Source organism: Salmo trutta, chromosome 23 (genome assembly GCF_901001165.1).
Source record: "Salmo trutta chromosome 23, fSalTru1.1, whole genome shotgun sequence".
NCBI lineage: Eukaryota > Metazoa > Chordata > Actinopteri > Salmoniformes > Salmonidae > Salmo > Salmo trutta.
Window position 1 is genome coordinate 2,366,761 of NC_042979.1, and position 20,232 is coordinate 2,386,992.

At 40.9% G+C, this 20,232-nt stretch overlaps 2 protein-coding genes across 4 annotated transcripts in view; one reads left to right on the forward strand and one right to left on the reverse strand.

The window, feature by feature from the left end:
- The first annotated feature begins 2,883 nt into the window (after positions 1-2,883).
- On the forward strand, positions 2,884-17,000 carry LOC115159093 (uncharacterized). The gene is made up of 7 exons (XM_029708482.1): positions 2,884-3,357; positions 3,525-3,639; positions 13,601-13,716; positions 14,391-14,490; positions 15,099-15,220; positions 15,467-15,561; positions 16,287-17,000. Exons 1-7 carry the CDS (start codon positions 3,267-3,269, stop codon positions 16,332-16,334), a joined length of 687 nt encoding a protein of 228 aa, XP_029564342.1. The 5' UTR covers positions 2,884-3,266; the 3' UTR covers positions 16,335-17,000.
- A 163-nt stretch (positions 17,001-17,163) lies between these two features.
- The window catches only part of sec16a (SEC16 homolog A, endoplasmic reticulum export factor), a 78,914-nt gene continuing 75,845 nt past the window's right edge, over positions 17,164-20,232 (reverse strand). For all 3 annotated transcript variants that reach the window (XM_029708481.1, XM_029708478.1, XM_029708479.1), the window contains one exon: positions 17,164-20,010. In XM_029708481.1, the coding sequence (XP_029564341.1) occupies positions 19,939-20,010 (72 nt within the window). In that variant the 3' untranslated portion in view covers positions 17,164-19,938. The remainder of the gene's footprint in view (positions 20,011-20,232) is intronic.

Here is a 20,232-nt window from a genome sequence, read left to right on the forward strand (position 1 = left end):
AGCCCTTACACTGGAGGTGTGTTGGGTTATTGTCCTGTTGAAAAACAAATAATAGTTCCACAAAGCCCAAACCAGATGGGATGGCGTATCGCTGCAGAATGCTGTGGTAGCCATGCTGGTTAAGTGTGCCTTGAATTCTAAATAAATCACAGACAGTGTCACAAGCAAAGCACCCCCACACCATAACACCTATTCCTCCATGCTTTACATTGGGAAAAACACATGCTGAAATTATCTGTTCACCCACACCGCATCTCACAAACACACGGGGTTGAAACCAAAAATCTCAAATTTGGACTCCAGAGCCAAAGGACACATTTCCACCGGTCTAATGTCCATTGCTTGTTTTTCTTGGCCAAAGCTAGTCTCTTCTTCTTATTGGTGTCCTTTAGCAGTGGTTTCTTTGCAGCAATTCGGCCATGAAGGCCTAATTTACGCAGTCTCCACTGAACAACTGATGTTGAGATGTGTTTGTTCCTTGAACTCTGAAGCATTTATTTGGGCTGCAATTTGAGGCTGGTAACTCTAATAAACTTATCCACTGCAGCAGAGGTAACTCTGGGTCTTCCATTCCTGTGGCGGTCCTCATGAGAGACAGTTTCATCATAGCTCTTGATGGTTTTTGCAACTGCATTTGAAGAAACTTTAAAAAGCTCTTGAAATGTTCCGTATTGACTGACCTTCATGTCTTAAAGTAATGATGGACTGTCGTTTCTTTTTGCTTAGTTGAGCTATTCTTGCCATAATATGGACTTGGTAATTTACTAAATAGGGCTGTCTTCTGTATACCCCCCGTTAATTGAAATGTATTCCAGGTGACTACCTCATGAAGCTGGTTGAGAGAATACCAAGAGTGCGCCAAGCTGTCATCAAGGCAAAGGGTCTCAAATATAAAATATATTTTGATTTGTTTAACACTTTTTTGATGACTACATGATTCCATATGTGCTATTTCATAGTTCTGATGTCTTCACTACTATTCTACAATGTAGAAAATATTACAAATAAAGAAAAACCCTTGAATGAGTCGGTGTTCTAAAACTTTGGACCAGTAGCGTTCATGGAAAGATCATGTCATGAATGTTGAAACAAAGTGGAAGAAGGTGGTGAATCTTATGCGCTCGGTCTCTGGTTATGAATGGGTTGCTGACAGACAATCGTTGATGGATATTTATAGAGCTCAATTGATTACGGGTGTATAGTTTATGGTAGCGAAGACTTGGCTTCAGAAGCTGGACAGAATCCAGTATATAGCTGTAAGGGGTGCGTGCTGTGGCAGGGAAGTCAGGCACAGGAGAGTGAACTTGGTATAAACGGAGCAGTTTAATAAATACTAAAAAACACAGAAAACCAATATATACAAAAATAATATAAAAGGGTACAAAACCCGTCGCACACCAGAACATGACTTGCACAAAAAATACAACAAACAATCACCGACAAAGACATGAGGGGAAACAGAGGGTTAAATACACAACATGTAATTGATGGGATTGAAACCAGGTGTGAAGTAAGACAAGACAAAACCAATGGAAAATGAAAAATGGATCAGCGATGGCTAGAAGGCCGGTGACGTCGACCGCCGAGGCAGGTGAGATGCCTTTGGATATGCAGCATAAAAAAATGGTCATTAGTTTATTGGGTTCGGTTGAAAAGCTGTGAGGTTGAGCATCCCACTGCTACTGTTCTAGATGACTGTTGGGAATATACTAGTAGACAAGGCAGTGGTTTTGGTTGGACATTTGGAAAGCTTGCTGATGAGAGTGGTTTGAGGGAGTTACAGGTTGGCCCTTCTGTGGTGATAGGGGATGTTCCCCCATGGTTACTCCCAGATCCTGCTGTTGATCTAACCTTGGTAGAGAAAAGGAAATATTGGTCAGAAGTCAGTGATATAGGGAAACTGGTTGACAATTACATTGGTAGAAGTTTTTATGCTTTTTTGCTACTTTTCACAGATGGATCCAAGGACCCAGATAGTGGGTGCACAGGAGCAGGTGTTTTAAGTTCCTGAATGTGATGTGCAGATATGTAGAAGACTAACAGATGAACTGCCAGTATACTCAGTTGAACTGTTGGCGATAATAGTTGTCTTCCAGTGGGTGGAGGACATACAACCGGTTAGAATTATAGTATGCTCAGATTCTCTTTCTTTAATGAATAGTTCATCATCTGGTAAATCTAATAGAAGTGACCTACTATTGTAGGTATTCATGTTATTATGAAGAATTGAGAGAATGGGTGTAGTAGTGAGATTCTGCTGGGTCCCAGCACATTCGGGTGTGGAAGGGAATGAAATTGTAGACCAGTTAGCCAAAAGAGCTTTGAAACGAGATATAATTGATATTAATGTTCCACTGGGTAGAGGTGAGGCCAAATGTAATATCAGAGCCATTTTGATCGATGAGCAGCAGAAGAGATGAGACTCTGAGCACAAGGGCCGGGCATTTATATGCCCTCCAAAGAAAGGTCGTAGACCAAGGTCAAAAGGTCAGATTAGGAAGGAAGAGGTGGTGTTTGCTCAATTGCGCTTAGTACGTACATTGAACTCATCATTACATCTGGTTGAGAAGCATGCGAATGGTTTGTGTCTGGAGTGTATGGTCGGTGAAATGGTGGAGCATGTGTTGTTATATTATATTGTTAAGTATGTTGAAAAGAGGGAAAGATTGAAGTGTAGGGTCATTGAGGTTGGATGGGGTTAGGGGGGGTTTGGAAGGGATTTTGAGCGATGGAGGAGGGTCTATTAGAAGTTAGTATGGCTCTTTTTATTTTCTCAGAAGTACTTAGTTAAGCAGGAGGATTTAGAAATGTTGTAAACCGTGATTGACCACACACTCCAGCACTGTAGGTGGCGGCATGTACCTTTAACGGTGGTTTGCGGACCGCCATTCTATCATAGAAGAAGAAGAATCTTTGCGGATGACATAAGAACAATTAATTAATGCAGTCGAAATGATTATCAGTCTTAGTTGTTTAAGTTAGGATATTGATTGAACGAACAGTACACGGATCCTATTGTTATCGATGTACCTCTGAATCGTATCTGTGTCAACAAGCTAGCTAGCTAATTTAGCTATACATCATCAATTGAGCTGGTCGATCATAGTTGAGATGTGTTGCAGCTTTTGAAGATAGTTAGCTACCTCTGTACTTTTCGTTCGAGGTCTCAAATATGAACTTGTAAGTCGGAGAACAAATCAGACAATAGAAAATGTCAGGTTAGCATTGTAAACAGCAGCGAATAACCAGTCAAACATCACATCATCATGGAGGATGAGGAAGATCTCGAGGTACTTGGCGAACAACTGTACGATTTAATTTACCCCAAGCACGCTGAGATCGCCGGGAAACTCACAGGTGAGTCACCCATAACGTTTTACATTTACACTCACATTCAAATTGCAAAGCATTACGCAGCTATGTAGGCATATGCATTACTACCAATATGTTATAGCTAGGTAGTAGATTACATTTTACAACATGGTTTCATGGTATATTGAGATGGCATTGTAATTGGGTCGGAGGCATGTTGCTGGAACTACCTGGTCCTGTCCTGACTCGGATGCAGCAGGATGAAGCTATGCTGACAGAGGCCCTTGAGAAAGCACTCAGAGCTCTGCAACTACCTCAGGGCCCCAGGTAAGACTGATAATACCACATTCTTAGACGCTAGCGTTAACTACTCTAGCGCCTATTGACGATAGTATCTTCTGATCGGAGGAGTTTTGTTAAGAGCCCGGAGTCTTGCTTTAATAGCCTGGACATTACATTTTTAACTACGCTTTTTTTCCTAATAAAAACGTATTCATTATGCCCGCCGTGGAGCCCAATTTCATAATATTACCATCTGTCCCCACTGCATGCCGTAGTCTTGAAGTAATCGTGAAAAAAACAGGCCTTATTTTAGGTCATTTTTCAACCTGTCAGCTCCTATTAATTCTATTGAGCACCTTGGCACCAACTCACCTTCTGAACCTTCTATTCCCAGTCCACTGTTCAATGTCACAATGCCAAATTCCAGTACCTGGCTGGTTGATCAATATATTAACTAGGAAAATACGCTTTTCTTTACCTGAGATGACTGAATTAATGTTCAGGATTATTGATAATCGTTAGTGAAATAATAATTCCAAAACATGCACATGAATACAGGTAATAACCAAACATGAAGAGTCATTAATTCACAGTAATCTGTTAAAATACTTTAAAAAAAGTATTTCTGTGGCTGTGCAATATCTCAAATGTAACACACACATACAATGGAAATTAGCCCTTTATTATGAATGATTTGGCTCTTAAAATAGCCTTTGGTTATGTAAAAGAAATGTATGTTTTAGATTGTTGCACCGGCACTCATATTCTAGTGAATGTAATCACAAGAAAAAAACATTTTTGGTGCATTTTAATATAGCCCACACTAGACAGTGAGAGGCAGACACAATATAAAAGTCCTATAAACATAATATACTGTAAAGAGTATAATTAGCATGTCTTTCAATTAAGTACATTATGAACATAAAACAAAAAAATACATACACACACACATCAAATGACTGAAGTTACGTTTTATAAACTGGCATTCAAGTTTAACAAGGAGATACCTTGTAGGCCCCCTGTCTCATATCACTGTCCTGCAAGTCCTAAAGCAGCTACGTTGCCTCATATTACCATCCTGTCAGTATCTACTGGTATCGTATCCTAAGGAATAGATCCACTCAGTAGATACAAACGAGAAGAAAAACACAGAAATCTATGTAAGAATTCTGACCTCGTTTTCATAATCGAATAGAAGTGGATATTCTGATACAGAACTACTCACTTCTTCATCCTCTTCTTCATTGTGTATTACAAATTGTAAGGTGTGGGTGTTTGCTGACGAGGAATCAAGTGCAGGAAGCAGCGATGCAGGGTATTGGCTTTAATAGGCACAATAGCTTAAACGACAGGCCAACCCAAACAGCACTCAGAGCGCACTACAAAACAAAGTGCCCCAAACACAAGGGACAAAACACAGCTTGCGCAAAACACACGCACCACTGAAAAATACAACAACAGCGTGTCACCACGCACAGCATACAACAGAAACAATCCCGCACAAAGAGCAGGCGGGCCTACTAGCTAATAAAGCCCACTAATCAGCCCAACTCAGAACAGGTGCACCTAATAACGAAAAGGGGGAAAACAAAAAGGGAATCAGTGGCAGCTAGTAGGCCGGTGACGACGACCGCCGAGCGCCACCCGAGCAGGAGGGGGGGCCACCTTCGGTAGGAGTCGTGACACAAATGTGTCTCCTTTAGAACTAATTACTTTACCCGGCCACCAGCACACACTCCCATCCTCGCTGCTAATATACAAGTTAAAAAATGTAGACGACCAGATCCTTTGCACAAACAGGGATACATTTTATACGGTTTTCCTGATATTCCAACCATAAGGGCAACCAGGTCACATAACTAGTTATGTCATATTTTATTCTAAACTCATAATGTCATCTGATTTTCTAATGTCTACCACTGTTGCATCATACTAGGTATCTAAAACGTTTCCACTAAATGTATGCTGAACACGTTCTACAAGAAACTGCAGTGGCATTTTAATACTTGGTAATCTAACCACATCTAAATGTCCTCTCGTATACCCCAGATCTTGTGCTTTAAGGTGCTGTTTGGTAGCATCTCTCAAAAATACCTCTTTACTTTGAGCAACAAGATCAGCTGGCGCAGTAATGCGTGCTTCATCTAAACTAGTGTCAAGTGGCTCACTCATAACAACTACTACACCCTTCACTTTACTGATGAGCTGATCCGATGACAGCCGTTTCCGATATTTTGATAAGTAAAAAATGTAATTCTCGTCTAAATTTGAACTGCTCTGTCACGGCTGGTATTTACTTAAATTAGCTATCTGCTCGTCGACTTCCTCCACACTGGTCCAGAACCCACCATATTTGCCCATATCTACAGTAATCTGTTGTTTTTACTGACTCCCTGGATGTCTTTTTGCTTTTGTCTATATTGTTTCTCTTTAAGTGCCTGCAGTCTCTCTTATTTTTAACATACGCTCACAATATATGGCTCTCTGTCCTTTAACTGATGCCCTAGATGTTGTAAGGACCTCAGTTTTCCTCTCAGGACCAAAACTAGCCAACCATTCCCAAGGCCTATTCTGTTTAAACATGATCATGCCCTCTAATGCTATTTTGCTTTCCCTAGACTTTGATCTTATTAATTGATAAAAAAGTCCCAAAATCCCTCTCACACGCAACGTTAGTTTTTGGAGCAGATTCTAATGCTTTACACTGCTCGTCAGATACATTGTCGTACCGTCCATGCTTTAGGTGATTTGCTGTCAACCTACAGCACACCTTCACTAGACTAGCAAAAAATTGCTCTAGAGCTTGTTTTGTCATGTCATCAAACTCTTCTGATTCTTGTGCTATGAGTTTGTCGAAGATGGGTCCCCTGTGGACGTCTGCGTCATGAAACAAAGTGACCTCACCTCTAATGATGGTGCTGCTGTCTGCCTGCCACTCTGAGCTTTCTAACAAGCATACCTGTTGGTCATGTTCTTTCTTTCCAAGAACTCTCCAGAGTGGTTGTGTAACCTGTTTGGATATAAGGCCTAATGCCCAATTTTTATTTTATTTATTTATTTTTTATTTATTTAACTAGGCAAGTCAATTAAGAACAAATTCTTATTTACAATAACGGCCTACCAAAAGGCAAAAGGCCTCCTGCGGGGACGGGCGCTGGGATTAAAAATGTGAAAATAAATATAAGACAAAACACACATCACAACAAGAGAGACAACACTACATAAAGAGAGATCTAAGACAACAACATAGCAAGGCAGCAGCATATGACAACATAGCATGGTAGCAACATAACAACAACATGGTAGCAACACAACATGGTAGCAGCACAAAACATGGTACAAACATTATTGGGCACAGACAACAGCAAAACCACATGACCTTTGTTTTGGAGGTTTTCAGAACAAGGTTAAGGGTAGAGAAAGCTTGTTGGACACTAAGAAAGCTTTGTTGTAGAGCATTTAACACAAAATCCGGGGAGGGACCAGCTGAGTATAAAACTGTATATAAATGGATGAGATGGCTTACTAATGCCTGAGCTATATTGTTGATGTAAATTGAGAAGAGCGTGGGGCCTAGGATTGAGCCTTAGGGTACTCCCTTGGTGACAGGCAGTGGCTGAGACAGCAGATTCTTTTACTTTATACACTGCACTCTTTGAGAGAGGTAGTTAGCAAACCAGGCCAAAGACCCCTCAGAGACACCATTACTCCTTAGCCGGGCCACAAGAATAAAAAAAATAAAGCTTTGGCCAAGTCAATAAAAATAACAGCACAATATTGCTTAGAATCAAGGGCAATGGTGGCCTCATTGAGGACCTTCAAGGTTGCAGTGACGCATCCATAAGCTGAGCGGAAACCAGATTGCATACCCGAGAGAATACTAAAGACATCAAAAAAGCCAGTCAGTTGATTATTGACAAGTTTGTAGGGACACTTTCGCTAAACATGGCAAAATAGAAATAGGCCTATAACAGTTAGGATCAGCTTGATCTCCCCCTTTAAATAAAGGACGAAGTGTGGCTGCCTTCCAAGCAATGGGAACCTCCCCATAAAAGTTAAAAAGGTTGGAGATAGGCTTGGCGACGATAGGGGCAGCAACCTCTTACATCTAGACGTTCCGCTAGCGGAACACCTGCTCCAATATCCAATGATAGGCATGGCGCGAATTACAAATTCCTCAAAAATACAAAACTTCCATTTTTCAAACATTACTATTTTACAGCATTTTAAAGACAAGACTCTCCTTTATCTAACCACACTGTCCGATTTCAAAAAGGCTTCACAGCGAAAGCAAAACATTAGATTATGTCAGCAGAGTACCCAGCCAGAAATAATCAGACACCCATTTTTCAAGCTACCATATAATGTCACAAAAAACAAAACCACAGCTAAATGCAGCACTAACCTTTGATGATCTTCATCAGATGACACGCCTAGGACATTATGTTATACAATACATGCATGTTTTGTTCAATCAAGTTCATATTTATATCAAAAACCAGCTTTTTACATTAGCATGTGACGTTCAGAACTAGCATACCCCCGCAAACTTCCGGTGAATTTACTAAATTACTCACGATAAACGTTCACAAAAAACATAATTATTTTAAGAATTATAGATACAGAACTCCTTTGTGCAATCGAGGTGTCCGATTTTGAAATAGCTTTTCGGTGAAAGCACATTTTGCAATATTCTGAGTAGATAGCCCAGCCATCACGGCTAGCTATTTTGACACCCACCAAGTTTAGCCCTGACCAAACTCCGATTTACTATTAGAAAAGTTTGATTACCTTTGGTGTTCTTCGTCAGAATGCACTCCCAGGACTGCTACTTCAATAACAAATGTTGGTTTGGTTCAAAATAATCCATAGTTATATCCAAATAGCGGCGTTTTGTTCGTGCGTTCAAGACACTATCCGAAGTGTAAATAAGGGTCATGCGCACGACACATTTCGTGGCAAAAGATTTCTAAATATTCCATTACCGTACTTTGAAGCATGTCAACCGCTGTTTAAAATCAATTTTTATGCCATTTTTCTCGTAAAAAAGCGATAATATTCCGACCGGGAAAGCGTGTGTACGTACAAAGAGAGAGAAAATAAAAGCATGGGATCCCCTCGTGCACGAGCCTGAGTCTCATAGTACTGTGACCGGCCACTATCCAAACGCGCTAATGTTTTTCAACCAGGGCCTGCAAAGCCACGATTCAGCTTTTTGACGCCTTCTGAGAGCCTATGGGAGCCGTAGGAAGTGTCACGTAACAGCAGAGATCCCCTGTTTTGGATAGAGATAATCAAGAAGGCCAAGAAATGGTCAGACAGGGTACTTGCTGTACAGAATCTTCTCAGGTTTTGGCCTGCCAAATGAGTTCTGTTATACTCACAGACACCATTCAAACAGTTTTAGAAACTTTGGAGTGTTTTCTATCCAAAGCTAATAATTATATGCATATTCTAGTTTCTGGGCAGGAGTAATAATCAGATTAAATCGGGTACGTTTTTTATCCGGCCGTGAAAATACTGCCCCCTATCCATAACAGGTTAATGACAAGAAGCACATGGCTGAGCTTTTTAATCACCACTTCATTAAGTCAGGATTCCTATTTGATTCAGCCATGCCTCCCTGCCCGTCCAACGTTTCCTCATCTCCCACCCCTTCTAATGCGACTAGCCCCGACGCTCCTCCCTCTTTTTCCCCTGCCCCAATACAAATTTTCTTCCTGCAGGCAGTCAGAGGTGCTAAAGGTGCTCCTTAAACTTGACCCCCCAAAAAAACATCTGGGTCAGATGGTTTAGACCCTTTCTTCTTTAAGGTTGCTGCCCCTATCATCACCAAGCCTATCTCCAACCTTTTTAACCTGTCACTCTTTTCTGGGGAGGTTCCCATTGCTTGGAAGGCAGCCACACTTCGTCCTTTATTTAAAGGGGGAGATCAAGCTGATCCTAACGGTTATAGGCCTATTTCTATTTTGCCATGTTTATCGAAAGTGTCCCTACAAACTTGTCAATAATCAACTGATTGGCTTTCTTGATGTCTATAGTATTCTCTCGGGTATGCAATCTGGTTTCCGCTCAGCTTATGGATGTGTCACTGCAACCTTGGAGGTCCTCAATAATGTCACCATTGCCCTTGATTCTAAGCAATGTTGTGCTGCTATTTTTATTGATTTGGCCAAAGCTTTTGATACGGTAGACCATTCCATTCTTGTGGGCCGGCTAAGGCGTATTGGTGTCTCTGAGGGGTCTTTGGCCTGGTTTGCTAACTACCTCTCTCAAAGAGTGCAGTGTATAAGGTCAGAATCTGCTGTCTCGGCCACTGCCTGTCACCAAGGGAGTACCCCAAGACTCAATCCTAGGCCCCAGGCTCTTCTCAATTTACATCAACAATATAGCTCAGCCAGTAGGAAGCTCTCTCATCCATTTATATACAGATGATACAGTCTTATACTCAGCTGGCCCCTCCCCGGAATTTGTGTTAAATACTCTACAACAAAGCTTTCTTAGTGTCCAACAAGCTTTCTCTACCCTTAACCTTGTTCTGAACACCTCCAAAACAAAGGTAATGTGGTTTGGTAAGAACAATGCCCCTATCCCCACAGGTGTGATTACTACCTCAGAGGGTTTAGAGCTTGAGGTAGTCAACTCATACAAGTACTTGGGAGCATGGCTAAACGGTGCACTGTCCTTCTCTCAGCAGATATCTGGCCCTTCTTTGGACACGGCTAACAAACCTTCAAACAAGCTTCAACGCCATACAACACTCCTTCCGTGGCCTCCAACTGCTTTTAAATGCTAGTAAAACGAAGTGCATGCTCTTCAACCGATTGCTGCCCGCACCCTCCCGCCCGACTAGCATCACTACTCTGGACGGTTCTGACCTAGAATATGTGGACAACTACAAATACCTAGGTGTCTGGTTAGACTGTAAACTCTCCTTCCAGACTCACATTAAGCATCTCCAATCCAAAATTAAATCTAGAATTGGCTTCCTATTTCGCAACAAAGCCTCCTTCCCTCATGCTGCCAAACATACCCTCATAAAACTGACTATCCTACCGATCCTTGACTTCGGCAATGCCATTTACAAAATAGCCCCCAACACTCTACTGAGCAAACTGGATGTAGTCCACCACAGTGCCATCCGTTTTATCACCAAGCCCCATATACTACCCACCACTGCAACCTGTATGCTCTCGTTGGCTGACCCTCACTACATATCCGTCGCCAAACCCACTGGCTCCAGGTCATCTATAAGTCTTTGCTAGGATGAGCCCCGCCTTATCTCAGCTTACTCGTCACCATAGCAACACCCACCCGTAGCACACGCTCCAGCAGGTATATTGCACTGGTCATCCCCAAAGCCAATACTTACTTTGGCCGCCTTTCCTTCCAGTTCTCTGCTGCCAATGACTGGAACGAATTGCAAAAATCACTGAATCTGGAGTCTTATATCTCCCTCTAACATTTTAGCATCAGCTGTCTGAGCAGCTTACTGATCACTGTACCTGTACACAGCCAATCTGTAAATAGCACACCCGACTACCTCATCCCTATATTATTACTTACCCTCTTGCACCCAAGTATATCTACTTGCACATCATCAATATCTGCACATCTATCACTCCAGTATTAATGCTAAATTGTAATTATTTTTGCCTCTAGGGCCTATTTATTGCCTACCTCCCTACTCTTCTGCATTTGCACACACTGTACATAGATTTTTCTTTTCTTTTGTGTTATTGACTGTATGTTTGTTTCTGTAACTCTGTGATGTTGTTTTTGTCGCACTACTTTGCTTTATCTTGGCCAGGTCGCAGTTGTAAATGAGAACTTGTTCTCAACTGGCCTACCTGGTTAAATAAAGGCGAAATAAAAAAATAAAAAAAGATATCAAAGCTGCAGGCTCAAGTTAAATCTAGACTTGATTTCCTCTTTCATAATCGCTGCTCTTTCACCCCAACTGCCAAACTAACCCTGATTTAGATGACCATCCTACCCATGCTAGATTACGGAGACATCATTTATAGATCGGCAAGTAAGGGTGCTCTCGAGCGGCTAGATGTTCTTTACCATTCGGCCATCAGATTTGCCACCAATGCTCCTTATAGGACACATCACTGCACTCTATACTCCTCTGTAAACTGGACATCTGTATACCCGACGCAAGACCCACTGGTTGATGCTTATTTATAAAACCCTCTTAGGCCTCACTCCACCCTATCTGAGATATCTACTGCAGCCCTCATCCTCCACATACAACACCCGTTCTGCCAGTCACATTCTGTTAAAGGTCCCCAAAGCACACATCCCTGGGTCGCTCCTCTTTTCAGTTTGCTGCAGCTAGTGACTGGAACGAGCTGCAACAAACACTCAAGCTGGACAGTTTTATCTCAATCTCTTCATTCAAATGACTCAATCATGGACACTCTTACTGACAGTTGTAGCTACTTTGTGTGATGTATTGTTGTCTCTACCTTCTTGCCCTTTGTGCTGTTGTCTGTGCCCAATAATGTTTGTACCATGTTTTGTGCTGCTACCATGTTGTGTTGCTACCATGTTGTTGTGTTGCTACCATGCTATGTTGTCATATGTTGCTGCCTTGCTATGTTGTTGTCTTAGGTCTCTCTTTATGTAGTGTTGTGTTGTCTCTCTTGTTGTGATGTGTGTTTTGTCTTATATTTATTTTCCCATTTTTAATCCCATCCCCCGTCCTCACAGGAGGCCTTTTGGTAGGCCGTCATTGTAAATAAGAATTTGTTCTTAACTGACTTGCCAAGTTAAATAAATGTAATTAAATAAAAATAGGGCATTAGACCCAGGTTACAGAACCATTCTGGAAAGTTCTTGGAAAGAAAGAACATTTCCTTAGTGTTGTCTCTCTTGTTGTAATGTGTGTTTTGTCCTTTGTATATATTTATTTTTTAAATCCCAGGCCCGTCCTCGTAGGAGGCCTTTTGGTAGGCCGTCATTGTAAATAAGAATTTGTTCTTAGCTGACTTGCCTAGTAAAATATAAAAAATTATTTTAAGTGCATATTCTGCAGACAGGGTGACCATCTTCGATTAAGTTCCCCTCAGCACTCTTGTAAAACCCAAAATACGACCACACTTTTTGGTCCATATTTGGTCCTCTTAGAAGGCTGAAAAATCTCCCGAGCGCTGTCACTACCTTCCGCCATGTTTTCAGACAAAACAAAACCCACGTTGCATGCTGCGCCTGCCTCAGACTGTTGCTAACTTTGGTTGATGCTGGACAGTATTTACCGTGAGTCTTTCAAACCGTGGTAAGCAAATACGATTTTAATGATAATTAAAATTTGAAACGGTAATACTAATCGTCAGGGAATTTTATGGTGAAACCAGTAACCATTTCATCCCTTCTTCTGACCTATTTATGCTGTTTAATATGACATGTAGCCTATTTGAAATTATGTGCAAGTCTTACATTCACCTTTTTCATGTTTATTGAAATACTTTTCATTCAAATCACATTGTTTGGTTTCAATTCTTCAAAACCAAACGGTAGGTCCAGGTTGTCATAAAAATAGATATGTGTTAAATTGTGATTTTAATGAATTAAGTGTATTTGCAGCTGCAGCTTTTTTCCTGTGAGTACAGAGCGGTTTTTAGCTAAGTGATTGGAAAAAGACCGGAGTGGTTGCAACCACTCAACTCCGCTCACATACTCTGATCTGTAGACACCTCCTCCACACCTTCATTTATTTGATCTCCACCCCAAACAAATAGCGTTTTATAAGGCAGTAAATGAGTCTGACTGTAGAGAGAAGTTCATAAAAAGGGAATTGCGCTCCATTTCCACATGCTTAACTCGGGTTGAACTCCGCCCCGTGTGAGTTTTTGTGTCACAATTTGGTTGAGTTTGATCTTAACTAACCTCCAGAGCCCAGGCTTCTCGTAGTCTAGTCAACGAGACGGATTTGGAAGGATGGCCATGTGAGACTAGACCTCAACTAACTATGATCTCTCCATGACTTTTGTCCTGTCAGCAATACAATGATGTCAAAGGAGGAAGATGAAGCATCTGCCTCTTCTGACTCGCTTGGGGAACAGCTGTTTGAGCTAGTGGACATCTACAACACTGGCCACACACAGAAAATCACTGGTAATCAACCTACTGATCAGTAAGCCAATCATCTCTCCTCCCTCCAAACGTATGATTTTATTTTATTTACTTAACCCTTATTTTACCAGATTAGTCTCATTGAGAGAAAAGATCTTGCCAAAAAAGCAACACACAAAGTTTGACACTTTTCTGCTTGACCAAAAAGTTTGACAACCTGAGTTAGGCTCTGCACAAATTAATTCCTTAAATCTCCTCCAATGGCAAACAACTGGTTGTGAGACACTCACTCCCTGCGTGTATTTCAGGGGGAGTTGGGATATGCAAGAAATACATTTCCATTACACCCTTCTACAACTGCTTAACCGGACAAATATAGGCACCCCCCAAATTATTATTATTATTAGGTGTTAACAAATACCAGGTGTAGGCAACTAGATTAAGCTGCGGGACGATTTTTGTTGGACCTGATTTTTGCTGAATCCCTGGTGACTTTAGTCTTTTTTTGACCCAAAACTAAAATTCTGTTTTATTTAAAACATTTTATTTTTATTACAAAAATATGTTTGGGGCCAAGAAAATCACTTGCTGGCCACCTGTTGCTGACCCCTGCCCTATACAATGCGAATCCACACAGTGCAAGCGCAGGCTGATCCTTTATGAACCAACAGCTTATAATGCTTCCCTAACATGTATTTACCCATGTACCACTCCAGGCATGCTACTGGAGCAGCATAAAGAAGCGGTGCTGCATCTTCTCTCAGAACCCTCACTACTGGAGGAGCAGGTGAACCTGGCCTTGAAGACCCTGCAGGAGTGAGTGTGGAGCTGGACATCATTGTGGGGAAGAAAGATATTATGAAGGACTTTGTTTGTATATCCAGACACAACGCTGATGAACCTCTGAATGGATGGAAACTAGACTGATTAGGCTACTTTCTGTTAATGGCCGTCATTAATTTTTAGATCTGGCAGTCAAGCAGACTGAGGCCCTGTCCAAATACATCCCGTATTACCCTAGAGTTGGGTAGGTATAAGCAATATGATAGTAGCCACTGATGAACTAATTATATTTTTCCGCCATATTGGTTACACTTAGTTTCCACACTCAGATCTACCTAAAAGCCTTGAGGCTACATGACTAGGGGTTGTTTCTGTATGGGCCATTGGTCTCGAAAGGAGAGCCTAGAAACCTGACACAGAAGGCTAAGACGGCGTTCCTCACTTATACAGTAATATAACACTATCCATCCATTTTATGGTGTCATTATTGTACATCCAATAGTAAATACATGGTGATACCAGAATAATATCTAATATCGCTAGTCGAAAGCCATAACGTGTGGGATACTTAGCCTATAATGTGCAATTTTGTTTAGGATATTCATGGTGTGATATGTTTCCCCTACCCTGTTTTGCTGTAGGCTGGGTGTGGAAGAGACAGATGTGAGTGACTCATCAGATGCCGATGACACTGAGAGGCTGGAAGAGAGGCTGTTTCTACTGGTGCAGGAGATGGACGCAGTGCACTCAAATGACATTACAGGTTAGGCCTGCCACTAGCCAGTCCCAATTTGATCCCTACTCTCCCTTTGGCCCTTCAATATTTGCAGATCTGTAAGGCGGAAGCAATATGGTGGCAGCTTTACCACTAAACTGTTTAAACATTCGTCTCTAGAACAAAATGTCTCATTGAGTGAACTGTAATATCACAGATACTGCTAATGCTGTCTTTCATAAACCATTTTAGTGGTCTGTAATGGTTAGAATTTAGAAGGACTCTGTCTCGTAGGCATGCTTTTGGAGATGGACCCTGCAGCTCTCAGACAGATGCTGAGCGACCGCACCATGTTGGAGGGAGCCGTTCAAAAAGCACAAGCAGCGCTGGTAACCTTCAACCGAAACTACCCATGTCAATATATTGATTGATTGTTTGGTACACTAATTAGTGCCCTGCCCATATGGTCTTATAAGACACTATTTCATCAAGTATGTGTACACAGAGCACAAAACAGAAAATACATTTAACAAACTAAAGGCATTTAACAATTATCCCCAGGCTATTGCGCACAGCACATATTATAAGCCTGGGATATCAACGATTCAAAATTGGCCTTAGTGGGAGTGACCATAGAATTCTATGTGAGTGACCTTACTGAGTAAATTATTTGGAGGCAAGACACTTATGGGTGAGGGTAGCCTCAGCGCAGTCATAAAACAACCATATGTTCCGGTTTTCAAGGGAAATTGAAGAGAGAGCCTGTGACTCCCGCTTTCAGACGTTAACAAGGCGACACTCCATTTTACTGGATTGGTTGAACACTGCAGAAAAGAACATGGACAGTTTAGTTACTCTCATCAACAAGAGCAGAATGTGGGGGGGGAATCTAGTTCCAGGCATTTATTTTACACCTGCCAAGTTAGGTTAGGAAGAAGGTGCTGTGGGAGATGATTGGTTGGTAGATTAAGCCGATTAAAAGAATGCTGATGCGGAGGTAGTTTATCCCAGCCTTTCTAGTGTGCAATGTCAAAAACTCCCATATACACATGAATTACAATCTTGCTTTGTTAGCCTATAGATTCTAACTACATTTATTTTGGGATTTTTACAGGAAAGCCTTTGGATCCAAGAGGACAAAGAAATCACCAAATCCAAATGAAGTTGGGCCAAATACTGTGACATTTCAGCTGGAGAAAACTACTTTATGAACACAAGAACATTTATGTGCCACTAACCCACAGGATCATAGCTGCCATGAAGGGGTGTATGTATATACTGCACTCTAAGTGGCGATTCCTGATATTTTTCTCACTCTAACTCCCAACACTTGTCAGTGACTTGTTTCGGAGTGCAATGCACTTTAGTTACAGCCACACTCATGATTGGACAGGAAGGGGAAAATGAGCCAGTGAAGTGTGCTGCGACGCCCTCACACACACTTGCTAAAAATAAAACCAGGCACCCTACACTCCTTGAAATATACATGCAAATGCTCCTTTAGACTGCAGACTTCAGGAGTGGAGAATGGAACAGGCCTGTAGTCTTTTTTTTTTGCTTCCAATGCCATAGGAGAATTTGACCACTGTCTGGGTTGATTGGATTTTCTACTTGCCAGAGTTGTCAATGAGGGATAGGTAGTGCTGGTCCAAAATACTTTCATCCTGCAGAAAGTAACTACATCTGTAGTGCCACAGTGATGCCAACAGACTTGATATTGCACACATTTTAGGTCCACTGGTAGTTTTGGGGATATTTGTTTGTACTTCACTCAATAATAAAAATGAATTCAGTAACATTACACAAAGATTATAATATTCCATATTCAGACAATTTTAGCCAACTGTTGTGATGTACTGCAATGTGTGAATAGGAAATGTATTTTGATATGTAGATAAAACACGACACTCCATGATGATCCTTGAATACTAATCAGAATAGAATGCACCCTTCACTAGACATACAAAATTAAACATTCTTTCAAAGTGCTAAAGAGCGCAAAGATATCTTTATTACCATTTTTTTTGTCAAGAATTTTACAGGGTTGAATTCTAAAACAGGAAAAATCAACAGCTTTTCTCAGACAAAAAGGGGACCTTTGGAAAAAATAATTGGGTGTTCAACACAAACAAAGTCAAGAACAAAGGGGAAGCAAGGAATTTTGGATAACAACAGCAAAAAAAAAAAAAAAGGAAAACGGCAGTTTTGAGTAAAATTTGCTCTCCTTTCACAGATGTATTTAATGATGGGCTAGTTAACCTGCAGAAGCAGCCGATACAAACGTGAATCCAGGTATTATATAATCTATTAATGACATTTCAAAGCTAAATCTGCAAAAACAATAGTTGCTCTTCACACTTTTGCTCATGACTACAGCTCATAAATACAATCGATCAGATAAATATTTGGATAGATTAATGACATTTAAAATTGTAGTCAAATGACACCATGACTATTCCCTATAAAGTGCATGCACTACTTTTGACCTGAGCCACCTAGTTGTGCACTATATAGGAAATATGGTGTCATCTGAGACTTGACCAATATAGTCCTGGGGCCTCATTTATAACTGTTCACACATTTCCGCATTAGAGACATTTCTGAAAATTCAGCGGGAGTACAAAAATATTTAGATTCATACATTTGGCGCACACCCTATATATGCATGATTGTTTCCCGTTTCTAAATCGGACCGATTGTAAAACTGCACGCATTAAAACTCTGCCTGGAAAACACCTCCATTCAACTTTTATGGTGACAATAACACATTTTATTTGCTGTAAAATGTGGAATTAGGCCATGGCAGTATCTAAAATGGGCAATTGCAATTTTGATCACATTTCTGTGGGCAGAATGTTTTGCAGTTATTCAAACTAAACATGCATGCTGCCTATAGCGAGTGCCTGATGTCTGCAAGGTTGATTGTAGCCTATATTTTGAAACACTTTAAAAGTAGGCTAAATGCTGCAGCCCACACTAAAGTGCAAAATAGAAATTGTTTCTATCTATTGATAAACAAAATATTGAACAATGTCCTGCCTTAGTATAGGCTCTGATTAAATTGCCAATGTTGTGCTTCTCTCACAGCAATACAATAGCTTACCCATAATCAAATATTTTACATAAAACTGTGTTGGCAGAATGTTCCAATAGTTTATGAAAGAGAAAACAAATGGCAAATTGTGGACCTGTCAGCAGAATGTTTAAATTCAACAATGTTTTGCATTGACTTTTCACCTAAATATGATGGGACTGGCCGTGAATTCTGAAAAATTGTCTAAGGAAGGCTACCAACTTTTTTTTATTACAGTAGCATACATAGGCCTACTTCAATGTAAAAGAAACTGTTCACCTTTTAAATTAGACTGTAGGCTATATTATAAACCGCACTGCCTATGGGATTGCACAACTTAATACATAGCCTATCTATTTACTAGGCTCCTAGGTCCAATTAAATGAGATGAACATGCTAATATGTTGTATGGCTACTTCGGGAATATGAAACCATTACAGCTAGAAAAGGTGAGAAATGTATTCTGCAATGGTTATGAAAATAGAAAGATTCAAATGTTTATTTTAGATTAAAGAATTTTGCTCTTCTCAGTAATGGCAAATGGCTGCATTTGTGTTAATATGTTGTCCTGTTTTTAGTTTTTTTATGAATAAGCTTTTCATCATATCCCCCATTTGCACAAAATACTTGTTTGCCAGCTTGCAATACAATATTTCAGTCACTAGTAGATGTGCTTACGCATGGTCTAAACGGGGAGCTGAGCACATTCTCACATCACGTTACATTTTTATAAATGCCAACTTGATCGTGAAAACTGGCGCATGCACATTTTGGGGTATGCACGCACAGTTTATAAATGAGGCCCCTGAATCCCAGCTCACTCCTTGTTCCTCGAAAGGCCTGCTTTTAAACTCAGTTGGGAGAGAGGAAGCCTAGTTGAGACTTAAGACCTTTGTGCATGATAATGTTGTTGGTAGGCAGCAACATTTTATAAATATCTAAAAAGAACAAGAACATTCCAACACTCAAACTTCTAAACTCCTAGGGTAGCGAGGCGTGACAGTCTCTCCCATTGCCTCTGCTGGACCCCACATCACACCTCCTGAGCACATCTGAATGAGGGAGAGTGAACACAGCAGGTATTGCACTACTGATACTCCACACACATCAGCGCTACAGTACCTTCAGTATCTGTACGGGAACACTGAGGAGCCATATACACTAGTATAAACAAGTGAACTGAGCTCCCGAAGTGCTACGCATTTTTTTTAAACTCTTTTACACACTAACACACTTACGTAAGGGGCCAAAGACACACGTAATAGATAAAAATAGGACCAGAACAGTCCTTTGTCTCAGCATGTGTGTAGAGGGAATGTTGTCTAAGAGCTAAACACACTAGCATGTCTGTCTCCACAGTCAAGGGAGAACAATAGGTTGTCACATACAGTATAATCAAGCTAAGTATGTGCATGTCCGTTAAGATCCATTGTACCAACTAACTCAGTTTGGACACATGAAAAAGCCCTTTATGACAATCTTGCCTGCAAATAATTAACAAATATTCCTTTTTTTTTTTTTTTTTTAATTAGTGAAAGAGTGGTATAGTCATTTGACGATGATGGTACTGGTGGTAGTGTTCGTCTGGGGGTGTAAGGGGGGGTCCATCAGAGGGGGAGTTGAGGTGTCTATGCGCTTCCCAGGGGGTGGATAAACCCATAAAGTCTGTTTTAGGATGAACTAGGCTGGATATCTACTTCAGCACTGGGTATGCCCTCTGACCGCCCAACCTCCCAGACAGAAGCCGTCCCGATGGAGTACTCGCCTGGGGAGAAGGAGAGAAGTATACAAGGGTTGATTTGACAGTGTTAACATAGCAACTGGTGTGTCCTAGCACCTCAATGGTGGAACAAGCCTTACTTCTTTTCTTACTAGCACTGATTTCACAGCTTTATTGAGTCAAGTTTTACTTGCAATGACTGATGTGGTTGTACCTTTCGGCTAAATTACCTTAAATGTAAATGATGTCATCACAACTTCACTTGAA

Excerpts from the sequence above, each read along its gene's own strand:
- LOC115159093 (XM_029708482.1), top strand. The coding sequence starts at position 3,267 with ATGGAGGATGAGGAAGATCTCGAGGTACTTGGCGAACAACTGTACGAT. Across the intron at positions 3,358-3,524 it reads GATCGCCGGGAAACTCACAG|GCATGTTGCTGGAACTACCT; the intron begins GTGAGTCACCCA and ends ATTGGGTCGGAG. Across the intron at positions 13,717-14,390 it reads CCACACACAGAAAATCACTG|GCATGCTACTGGAGCAGCAT; the intron begins GTAATCAACCTA and ends GTACCACTCCAG.